The following is a 12,254-nucleotide window of genomic DNA, read 5'->3' on the forward strand; positions in this document are numbered from 1 at the left end:
CAGCCTCTACAGCAGGAGCCCAAAACCTCCAGCCATTACAGATCCTGCCATAGTAAGTAGCTTCCCATTTTTTCAGTGCCTCAGTTTCCCTGTACTGAGGCTGACAAATCATCCTCTTTTGGAAAGAATGCAGAGACAACCCCAACAGTGAGTCCCCTCCAAACTGGTTCCTCTGCATTTTCCACCCAGGCACAGAAGACAGACCCAGGAAGGCTTTCTCACCAAGCCTGGGGCACATGAGAGACGGATGCCCTCAGCTGCTCCTCCCCATTTCATCCCTTCAGTTCTGCTAATACACACATTTCCATGAGGCTCTCAGCAGCTTGCAGAGTCTGGAGGAAGCAAGGTTGATTTGACATCCCAAAGAAGTTCGCAGGTAATTTTCTCATCCACTGAGCACGATTATCCAGCACCTTTGGAAAGTTAGCAGCACATGACAGTGACTCCCCCTGACCAGCTGTTCTTCAGGTTGTTAGAAGTGCTTTGGGAAAAGCCTCCCTCTAAAGGATGCTCTAGCCCCAACACTGAGGAAACCGAGTGACCACCACAGCGGAGCACTCCCCATAAACATCTTAATACCATCTTGGTCCTGACAATTTTTATTGCTACAGCACTGGGATGCAGGGTAGATTTAATGGGGCCATTAATGCCTACTACTAAGGTAAGGAGGTGCCGCCTACTGCTGCGCTACCGCTGGGCCAGGACCTTACCACCCGCTCCTCAGTCGAAGCAAGGCCAGGCCTGGCTAAGCCGAGGGCTGCAGAGTGCTTCCTACAGCACCGCTCCTCTCCAACTCAGTGTGCAGCTGTAGCTGGGTGCTAGAGTACCCAAAGAAGTAACTTCAGAATGAAAATTGAGGTGGAAGTCTTGCCTCTAATAAAAGAGAGTGCTTTGGGCGCAGAGGTGCTGCAAAAATGGAAATCATTTAATAGCCATCCAACGAGGCAAGAGCAAAGGCTCATGTGCTGAGCTGGAGAGGCAATAGGTGTCTCTGCAAGACCTCAGGGACACATCAGTGCTAGGGGACGATGGCAACTGCATTACAAACAGGCGACTCAGCAGCTCAGGCAGGATGGAAGGTTTCAAGGCAGGGATGCAACACCAAAGCTGTTCATCACAGGGAGAGGAGGTGGCCAATGTCAGGGCATCAGAGAGCACAACAGCAGCCACTGCTGCTCACCAGAGCCAGCTCTGCTCACCTTAGCTCCCTCATCAGCAAGAGCACAGAGCCTTGTTCTCCAGGGACATGGTGTGGAAAGGAGTCCTGGCATCCCCTGGGAGCAGCCAGCAGCCTGGACAGACTTTGTGCTGAGGGACAGATCCCAGGTACAACCTCTGGCTGGAGCTCTGCATTGCCAGTACCATTGGGGTTCAATTGCCTTTCCCATGAGTGGTAGGTGGTGCTGGCTCTGCTAAGCCATCTGGGAGCCTCAGGACAAGAGTGAAGCCAGTCCTGGATGGGCAGGTTCAGACCAGTATCCAAGGGCAGATCCAGTCCTAAGAGTCCTCATCTTTACCCAGCTGTCCCAGCAAGCATGATTATTCTCTTCTCTGTTTCATTTTAATTTAATTTCTCAGGGCTGGTGAGAAGGAGCTAACTGACCATCTGGGGATCAGAGGTGCTAATTCCTGACAGACCAGGGACCACACAGGCAGCTTCTTCAGCACATCTGCCCCTGCCATCGCACCGGCATTTTGGCCAGCAGGGACCGTATCTATGGCAGAGGGCAGGACCCATTTTCCAGCTCACCTCCCTGAACATCAAATAATCAGCAGGAACTGTTTTCCATCCCGACCACACTTGCTTCTCCCACACTGTGAATCCACCTCTGCCTGCTGGAATGTGTTTGCAGAGGGTCCCAATGCCCATCTGAGCACAGGATTTTGGACAGCTGTATTGGCCCCTTGGTGGAGGGAGCTGCTGGTGCCTGTCACCAGCAGCCTAGCTACTGCTTGAGCACTTAGCACCTTGCACCTCCCCACTCTCAGTGAGGTGCCACAGTGCCAGCGAGCTGGCACGAGGCCACTGACCTCGATTTTGCTGTCAGTCCCACTTACAAAACCACCACAGCAAGCGAGAGGGCCAGCACCTGCCCACATGAACAATACACTTCCCATGAAGCAGGTCACCCCAGCTCCCTGGGATAAAAGGAAAAGCCTTTCAGGCCAGAGTTTTCATCTAACATAAAGAGCATGGGGCCCATGGAGAGAAAGGATAGGCTCTGGGTGGCAACATTACAGCAGAGAACTTCCTCCTCACAGACATGCAAGTTGTCTTGTGTCCAATGACTGCAGAGATACCACCACAAAAGCAACAGCATAATTCATCCCACAAGCTCTTTGGGAAAGTGTGTTATTTGACAGGCATACTGAACCTAAACCATTTGCGGTGGACCATTAAACAAAATAATTTCACCTCCTTAATCCCCTCTGCCGAAGCAGACAGTGCAGACTGCATCTCCATTTCCTTTCTGAAGCCATTTTAGGGACTTGCTACATGTTCTCCAGTGCTGCTGCGTTTCACTCCAGACTCAGATAAAATTTGGCTTTGCCCCATCTATAATACGTCCAAAGACCATGGTATGAAAGGTTTAACACTGGCACCACAGTGTGCAAGCACACCTGCTAGAAGACAAGCCTAAGGAAATAATTTAGTTGGATCTGGGGATCAGTGCCAAAACATTTAGCAGGAAAACAGTCACCAACTGCCTAGAAATGTTATTAGAAGCAGCAAGTGTCAGAAAGAAGGGCAGATTGATTCCATAAGGCCACTGATCTCCTGACAACACTCTATTTAATTATCTATCAAGTCCTTTGAGAGTGAAGTAGATCGCCTAAAATAATCAAAAAAGGAAACATATCTTACGTACCCACAGTTATCACCTTTAAAAACAAAACAAAAAAAAGCAAAACAACGCACAATGCAGTATGTTCTTTCCTAAGATCGAGACTGGCAGCTGCCACCCTTCCTGAAACCCAACTGTGCCAGGCCATTCTTGCCCAGCATGTCTTGCATTACTGAAGGCTTTCCTCTCCTGCCTTCAGAATTCTCCCCTTCTTTCTGCTTCTCGAGGGCACCAAAAGGTTGAAGGCTGTGCACAAGCATCCTCCAGGCCTTCAAAAATTCCCCCAGTAGGAACACAGATGTCAGAAATCAATGGCAATTAATCACCAGCATTCTTCTGGCAGCCTGAATAAAATACCCATCTCTTACGGACACAGCCCACTCACTTACCTTCGCCGCTAATGAAATGAGCAATCTATTCCAATTCATTCCGTCAGTGGGCAGATCACAGTTTGATACAAGCAGCATTAACGATGAGCCATCCTCCCCCCCAGCTCCAGACGCAAACTGCTTTCTTCTGGCAATAATAGGCTCACCAGAGCTGTTTGGCTTCTTGGGCTGCTCAGATAATGGGCATCCAAGCACTTGCTCCATTTGCAAGCTGCAAAGGTCAGTGCGGAGGTTATCAATCATTGAAGTACCACGCAATTTTGCACCAAGTCCCAAAAAAAGTAAGGCACAGACTTGAAAAAAAAGCTGCCAAGGGGAAACAAATGCAGAGATACCACAGGAGGGAGGCAGAGGGAGCTTTTACAGCATGTTCCAGCAGCGTGGAGGGAACAATATGCAGAAGTTTGTCTAAGCACTATTCCTTGCACTATCCCGGGGTGTTCCTGCTGGACCCAGGTAGACTCAGGTAGTTTTAGGTTTGTGGGCTCAGCTAGACTGAGCAAAACCATCTCAGTGCCAGTGGGAATGATGAGGGTCCCTGTGTCTGCCATGGAGGGGAGGGGGCTGCAGGGGCAGGCCTGGGAGACCTTTTACAGGGAGACTGATTGAGCAGTATCAGCTAAACGGTTCCTCTATCAGCAGAAAGGACAAGAGCAGAAGACAGCAGGCAGAGGCACTACCCGCCTGCCTGCCCCTAAAGGCTTGCTTCAGGGATCCTCTGCAGGCAAGATAAATTTAAGACTATCAGAGCTCCCACTACACCCTCTGGCTGAGGCCAAGTTTGCCAGGTGCTGTACAAACGCACAGGGAGTGATCGTCCCCTGCCCCAGACAGCAGTCTGTAGTCATAAATAAGATGCTTTGGATCAAATGTGTCCCCTCCTCATCTTGCCTGACAAAGACCAGGGAGCTGCTGCTGGGCAGAGGAACCGGGAGACTCGTCTGCATTGACGTATGCAAACAGCTCGTCCCTGCGCGGGGAGGACAGGAACGGAGAAAACTGGTACAAGGAAAAGGTGACAGAGGCAGGTGGAGAGAGAAATAGATAGGGATGAAGGGAAGCGGAGGCACTCCAGATGGAGTGCTGGGTGAGAGGAACCAGAGGGGAAAGCAGTGGGTAACAGCACAGGGGATGGAGGGTGTGAAATGGGCACCCTGTCAGGAAGACAAATGGGAATGGCAGGAGGCACAGTCCAACCTCTCCCCCCCTCTCACAAGGCAAAGGTGACAGCAGTTTGGCTTTCAAGTAGTGGCACTTATGCAAATACATGCAAATTGATGCATAATTATGGTGATTGCACACATTTAGCCCCAAGGCATCAGGAAGCCCACGTCCCTTTCACCTGGAAAGGTCAAATGAAATCTTAGCTCCAGGGCCTTTTCCCTAGCCCCTCCAAGGGCTGACACCCCCCACCCCTGCTTCAAGACAACAGCTCTGTCACCTCCCATCTCCTCAAAGCTGGTCACTGTCCAGCGTATCCCTCAGGCAAGTCCAGGACAATTTTTAAGAGCAGAAAACTCCACAAAGCTTTATTTCAATGCAAGCCTGGAAAGCTGTTTAGGTGCTTTCTGGGGTGGGGGGGCTATATGAGAGGAATCTAGATCAAGGCACTCCCTCCCGCTTCCTCTTGTCTTCTCTTGCCACTCCACACCAAACACAGCACTGAAAAATATCATTAGAACCACCAACAAACCCATATTGTCTACATACGGTTAGTTATGTGGTGGAAAAGCTAATTTTGGGAGAGTCAACGGGGGGAAGTGAGCAAGACACTTCACCAAGGATACCCAGTCAGTGCCTGCACAAAGCAGAGGCCCTTCCAGCCTTCCCTGTCAGCACATCTCACCCCGAGAGGCTCATATGCAGTTTCCGAGTCCAGCAGCAAGAAGCTGGCAGGAGCAGAGCTCCTCCAGGCTGCCCAGGTCCCTGTATTTACTAAGCACTTGGTGGTCTGTGACAGGGAGAATTCACAGAGCACCCAGTCAAAAGAAACTAAGCCAAATCATTTTAGCAGATGCATTGTCAGTTTAGGCAAGGGGATTTAGAGCCGCATAATTCTCCGAGCAGACATGGCATTGAGGAAGGTGTCAAGAAAATCCATCGTTTTCCCCGAGGACAGAAGAACGGAGTAAAAGATTATTTTAACTCACCAGCTACGCTGCAGATTAACGCTTTTGTTTTCTTCTAATGGACACTGAAGGCAAGAGGCTTTCATCCTTCAGGTTATCTTATCAATTACTCTACTGAGGCAAAACTGTTTATCTACAAGGAGCCCACTAAATAACATTTATGCTCCAAGAATGCAAGGATGCCCTAACAATACTAACCCTGATGAACAAGCCAATACCGATGCCACGTACTATCATCCTTGCGTTACGAGGAGAGGAGAGATTAAGGACCTCATTCTAATCTTTTGCATCAGTATAATGTCATTTGATTTCATTAGGGCTGATTGTGATTTTTCTGGTGTAATGAAGGGAAACGGATGACTAAGTAACTTGCCCACTGAGGGAAATTAGTGGCAGAGGAACAAATGTAACCTACTTCCAACTCCAGTGCAACAGCTAAACCCACATTCCCACAGATGCTTCTCTGTACATGCAAGTTCACCCCACTCCAAATTACACGTGATATCAATTTGATCAGCTCAGACTAGCTCACAGTGACCATGGAGCAGTGCCTCTCAGCCAGGCCCTCGACACCAGGCGAGGTCCAGCGCTCCAGCCTGCTCCACCACACATCATCAGATCTGCCTGTGAAACCAAGAACATCACTTGCCAGACCTACACCCTGTCACTCCATGAGCCCTTCCCTTTAAGGAGCATTACAACTAATTTAAAATGCAGATGCCTCCAAGTTCAGGAGTGACCTTTTGCCCTCCCCTTTTTTCCTAGAGGGAGATCCTGGTGACTTTACACTTTCCACCCTCTCCCTCTGAGCTCAGCTGGCTCCAGAAATTAAAACAGAAACTGTTCGCAGGACAGCAAAGCAGAGCAGAAGCCTGTGGCATTGCACAGCACCTGCGTTTCGAGCTGTCGGTGCTTTTCTGTGTGCAGTTCTTGGGTTTTGTTTCTAAGCAGGCCCTGAGACTACGGAATAGGTCACCACTCTAATAATTGAGGTAGATGCTAGTCAAATCCTTCTTTTCCAAGCTCCAGCTACCCAAGATCCCTTGGGGAGAGGTTTCTAGCCTCTGGATCAGTTGGTGACTTCTAAAAATACAGAGACACAGAGATAAGCAAGCAGGCATTTCAAGAAACAAGCCTGATATCTTTACAGAATCAGGGGATCGATGCGTTGCTTTCACTCCTCATTCATCCCAGCCATGACTGTGTGTGATGGTCCACCACTCTGAGTACTTGGAAGGGTTAAAAACCAGCCAAAGACACCAAGCTGCATTCATTCCTACTAGCTGTTACATTGCCTGTATAGTGCAGTGGTGATTACTGACTACAGCAAATAAGCAGTCTCGTATAATGATAATCAATTAATTGGACATCAGAAGAAACAATGAAATGAGATTTGCTTTCTTGTAAGCTGCCTGGAAGGTAAAATTGCTCTAAACATGCTTCCAAGGCTCAGGGCTGCACATCGCCGTTTCTCAGCAGTCCTTTCACAGTATCACAAGCGCCCAGAGCACAAGAAGCTGGAGCCCTTTCTACCTCGTATGAAATACTACAGTCCCTGAAGAGATCACCTTGTGTGCCATCATGAAAGTCCAAACGAATAGAGTAGAACGTAAAAGCAATTTTAATCTCCTTTTAATTATTTTCAAATGCCCACTTGTCACTATGAGAGCAGGAGAGGGGAAGGCTGGTTTGGAAGCAGGGAAAATTTCTGCCTGAGCAGAGAGGCCGTGGCGTGGCGATGCGACCCCCCTCCACCCAGGCCAGCAGCGCGGGCGGGAGAGCCGGCAGGCTGGCAGAGCCCGGCGCTGCCCTCCAGAGAGCCTGGCCTTGCCAGCAGCAGACCTGCCTCAGCACAAGCCTTCCCCCGACCCCACCACGCCTGTAGCAAACCCCGCAGCTTCTCGCCAAAGCCGCTCTGAAGAACCCAAGACAGTGGACCCGAACTGCCGCAGCTCCTTCATAAACTGGTGCGAGTCCGTTGACACTGGCAAAGTTACCACAGGTTTGCACCAAGATGAAAGAATCATGCTCCCTAAGACCGATGCACACAAATTAGTCTAGTTTTGGTCATTTTGATCAAGCTCATCCGGATTTGCCCAGCTGTCAGCACAGACAGGCACAGCAGGGTAAATGGTGGAAATCGGCGTGGCTCTTTTGAGGCTGCTCGTTAAGCCAAATCCTCCATCAGGAATGATCCACCAGTCATGATACTTCATACTTTCTCTTGTCCCATTCCTCCCTAAATGATTTAAAGGACATAAAAAACCTCCTGAAAAGCAACAAATGGAAGGGGTGCGGGAGAAAGGGAGCACGAGTTTAACGCAAACTCCAGAGTAGAGGAGAAATATCTCCCTGTATAATGTTTAGGTGGTCTAAACCCACAAGCACCTCAATTTTAACTACTGTGGAAAAAACACTACAGCTTATCAGTATAAACCTTCAGCATGACTGCTACATCAACTGTGTACTATACAGCAAGGCTGATGAAAGCCAAGTGAGCTCTAAAAATATGACAGACAATACAAACTTCTTTGCTTCCACCATAATTCAAATTACAGTGATCTTTTGCTAAAGTGCACTCTTGAATGCTACAATGATAGAGCTATAATTGTAATGGAGTAATTTAATTTATATTTGGATGAAACAGCGAGCACAAAGCAGACAAGGCATAAAACTCCGCTACTCACATAAAGGTTAAGAAGCTGGTCATTAAGTGAATTGATTTGCAGTGCTTAGGTAATCTTGTCATTTAAGTGAGAATTCCACTTTTTAACTAATTTACACTAAAATATCTACTAACTCCATTGCACTGGTCACAGGCCACCAGTCAGGTTTCAGCTAGGACAGTGTGCAGCTCATTACTTTTGTCTTCTTTGCCCAGTGTCATGACAGCTTCTATCTGGTGCCATGATTCCACTTTTGGTACGTCACAGCTCTGATTAATGCCCGAAAACAGAAGGCAGAAGACAGGAACTGCTCCTACCCCAGTCGGTGCCTCTCTCCTCCTAGAGAGGACTGCTGGAAACGGCTGGGGTACTCCTGCAGAGGCAGACATGCACGAATAGAAGGCAACTGAGCTACCACAACTTGTAACTACCGTGTGAACGCTCTTACAAGACTGCCCAAACAAGTTAAGGCTATGTATTTATTCACTGCTCTGTCTGAACAGCTGCCTCACCACCCATCTTCACAGCTGGGCATCTCGGAGCACCCTGACAGACAGAAAGGTGACTTCTGGGTCAGTGAGCAAGTTTGTCATGCTCACCCCAGAGGGAGCGCTGTGCCTGGGAGCAGGCCAGGCCAGCGGTGCAAGAGCCTTCCTGATCTCTGCAATCGTCTTGCGCCCTGGAGAACAAGCTTTGACAACTTCCCTCACAACAACACATTCTGCATGTTACGAGTAACAACGCTGTCCTAGACAGACAGTTTCTTGCTGCAGGACAGTCAAGATGGAAGCGTGCACAGCAACGCGCTCCGTCTCAGACTGATGGAGAGCCAACCGTCACTCTGCTCCCAGAGATGGGAGCGGGGCTTTAATCAGACAGCTTCTGATGGAGAGAGAGTTCACCACGTCTGCTCATCTAGAGCAGGCAGACAGCGTTTGGGTGACCAAGGCACACAGCTGGGGTTTTGCATTAAGCAAGCCTCTCGCTGCTCACCTTTCTCCCCTCTCCGTATTTGATCCCAAGCACAGTGTATGCGTAAATGCCAGGACCAAACCCTTATCTCCATTGATTCACTACAGAGCAGACCAACAGACACCAGTGAGGATGTCAGGACTTGGTGAGGTTTGCTCTGCTCAAGGAGACCAGACCACAGCCAGCAGCCTTTGTGGAGCTGTTAACACTCACATCGGCACTGAGCCCGAGATCCCAGGTTTCAAGGGGAAGCAGAGAACATGGGGTCAAGACACTCTGTACATCACCACCTCTTGTTCCTGCAGCTCTGACTCTCTGCACGATTTCCAAAACATTAGGCTGAGGTATTTGTATCTTAACCCCAGGAAAACCCTCCAAAGACTGCCCTTTACCATCACTGAATGTGACCTACTCTTCATTTCCACACAGCCCCTCCCCAAATGCAGCATGCAAAGACAAATTAGCAATTGCTTAATTTTAAAATCTCCAAAGGAACTGTTAGAGCTGTATTACACTCCCAAGGCAAGTGTTTCTGCCACCACTACGTGGGTCATAAATCCTTCCCAGATGTAACACGAGTGCAGGAGCTCTAGAAGATGCCACACAACTGGGTGCTGATGAAACTGGCGTTTAAAGAAGTTCAGCTCACAAGCAGACAGTTTCTAAGCTTCTCTTTGCTATGAGGATCACATTAACACAATATAGCTCTTGTCACAGAACAACCCCTTGGCAAACTGCATCCTACAGGAATTATTTCTGTGCAGGAAGCACTTAGTTTCACTCAATATTAATAGTGTCTAAAAGACATCACGTACATTGTATTAGAGAACAAACAGAAAGTGGTGTGAATTACTAGAGTGGGTTGAATTAGAAATGAAGTCATTTAACAGACCAGAGCATTCCTGACACCTGGTTTCTACCCATCCCAATGCCACAGCCAAAATACACGGGTTTTTTGCAATCTTTACAGCACAAAATTGCAGACTAACTTCCAAAAGCTTACACTGTTGTTGTCTTATCATTGGGAACAACAAAAAAGAATTCCTACAAATCTTTTCTCTGCTCTCAAGATTACCAAGGACACACTTCCAGCCTGGAAGACATGCCCTTGCCTGGGGCACCGATTTAAAGATGGGGCAGGGAGCATGCAGGTTGGCTGTGAAGATGCTGTTCAAAGCTGCGCAAGATTAATGAACTGTCGGAGGAACACACCACGTGAAGCAGGCTGCAAACAGAAGCACTTTACCTTATTGTGGAAGAATTAAAGCATAAACAGCTGCAAAACAGTCTTGTCACCCCAGATCCCAGCTCTCCACACCCTGCCTACAAATTGCTGCCCTGAAAGCCGATTCTCCAGCTCAATAGGTTTGTGCCCGGCACTGCTGCGCCACGGGAACGCTCTGAGCTGAGCCCACCAGCCACAAGATCATCTCTGACTGGTCTGGGTCACTCAAACATGGACTTTGCCTCAAAACACTGAGCTTCAGGTGAAAATCCCAGAGATTACAGAGCTCCCCCACCTAGCCCTACATGAAAGCTTTTATCAGCAGCACTCCTGCTTGTTATGTACTACAACAGGTCTCCGGGTGCTGCGCTGCGGGAAGAGTGGGGGGCACTTCAGTTGTGTAACTGTTCTGCTTCTACCCCGACACAGCTACAGGGGATCCAGGATCTGCTCCTGCTTTGGACACCATGCGGTCCGGGGGGCGGGGGCTGTTCTGCTTCTCTGTGCCTCAGTTTCTCCATCTTTGGAAGGAGAAAAGCTGGTATAGCAGCTAGAATACATGCCTTAAAACCCGGCTCGAGCAAATTTCCAACTTCCACAAGCCGCCCAGGCTGAAAGAAAGCCACAAGCAGCACTGCTGCGTTTCAGAGACGTGGCGATGAAGAAGTATCGCTCGGCCCTGAGGGGACGAACCTGCCGTGCCCAGCGCTGACGCCGATGCCAGCCCGACCCCCGTCCGTGCCCGTGCTATCAGCAGGCATCGGTATTTCCACCGTAAACTTTCCGGCTCGGCTTCACCCACCGTTAGCACCGGTACCGCCGGCGGGACGAGCCCGATCGCTCCGGCACGATGCGAACCCGGAGCCGCTCCGCGAAGGCGCTTTCAGGTTTCCACCGCCGCGCCCCGGAGACAGGGACCCAGGGGCTCCCGTCCCACCGGTGCGGCGGGGCGGAGCAGCGACCAACGCCGGAGGGGGTGAAGCTGGACGGGGCGCACCGCGACAACACCCGGGGGAGGGAGGGAGGGAGCGGGGGGGACAGGCACAGCCGCCGGCTCCGGACGGGCAGAGCGGGACGGGGCGCACAGCGGCCGTGTGCGACGGGGATGAAGCGGCGCCCGGGACGGGACGGGGCTCACGGCGGCCAAACGCCGGGACAGGGCAGGGGGTCCCAGCAGCCCGAGCCCGGTCCGGGACCCACTTACCTTGACAGCCTCGGCGTGGGTCACCCTGTCCAAGGACTTGCCGTTGACGCCCAGGATCTGGTCCCCGACGCGCAGCCCCTCCCGCTCGGCCAGGGAGCCCGGTTCCACCAGGGACACGTAGATACCGACGCCGTGCTCGGCCCCGCCGCGGATGCTGAAGCCCAGGCCCTCATGGGCCTTGCTCCGCCGCAGGGTCACCTGCCGCAGCTCGCCGGGGACCACCGGCGGCGGGGCGGCGGCGGGCGGGGGGCGGCCGGGCGGCGGCAGGTAGGGCCCCTCGGCGGTGTACTGGTCGAAGAGGAGCTGGTCGGAGCGCGGCAGGACGAGGCGGAGCAGCGGCAGGAGCTGCCGGCGGCGGGGCCCGTCGAGGAGGGCGCGGAGGGAGCGGACCAAGTCGCAGACGTTGCGGCGGCCGTGGTAGGCGTTGAGGCAGAGGATGAAGCGCTCCCGCTCCGCCTCGCTCAGCAGCGCCGTCAGCGCCTGGTGCAGCCGCCGCACGTTGGCCGACAGCGGCCGCGGTGCCGGCCCCGCCGCCGAGCCCAGCGAGCCCGACGAGGAGGAGGAGGAGTGCACCGACACGCCGTCCAGCTCCGCGCTCATCGCGCCGGGCACCGGCGGCCCCGACCGGCCCGAACCGAACCGAACCGAACCGGCCCGGCCCGGCCCGGCCCCGACCGGACCGACCCGCCGGCGCCTCGGCTGGCGCCGCACGCGCCACTCCACCTGGCCGCGCGCTCGCCGGCGCCTCGCGGCGGCTCCCCAGGAAGTGACGTGCCCGCCGTTGCCGGGAGACGGGTTATACAGAGCGGCCCCGGCGGCGGGA

The 12,254-nt window shown here is 51.9% G+C and overlaps 1 protein-coding gene across 4 annotated transcripts in view; it reads right to left on the bottom strand.

Moving 5' to 3' along the window:
* WHRN (whirlin) overlaps positions 1-12,031 on the bottom strand; it is a 55,837-nt gene extending 43,806 nt beyond the window's left edge. For all 4 annotated transcript variants that reach the window (XM_086475702.1, XM_086475701.1, XM_086475700.1 and 1 more), the window contains exon 1: positions 11,432-12,031. In XM_086475702.1, coding sequence (XP_086331828.1) covers positions 11,432-12,031 — 600 coding nt within the window. The remainder of the gene's footprint in view (positions 1-11,431) is intronic.
* Positions 12,032-12,254: the final 223 nt, after the last annotated feature.

This window comes from Leptosomus discolor, chromosome 19, assembly GCF_034619465.1.
Source record: "Leptosomus discolor isolate bLepDis1 chromosome 19, bLepDis1.hap2, whole genome shotgun sequence".
NCBI classification, from domain to species: Eukaryota; Metazoa; Chordata; class Aves; order Leptosomiformes; family Leptosomidae; genus Leptosomus; species Leptosomus discolor.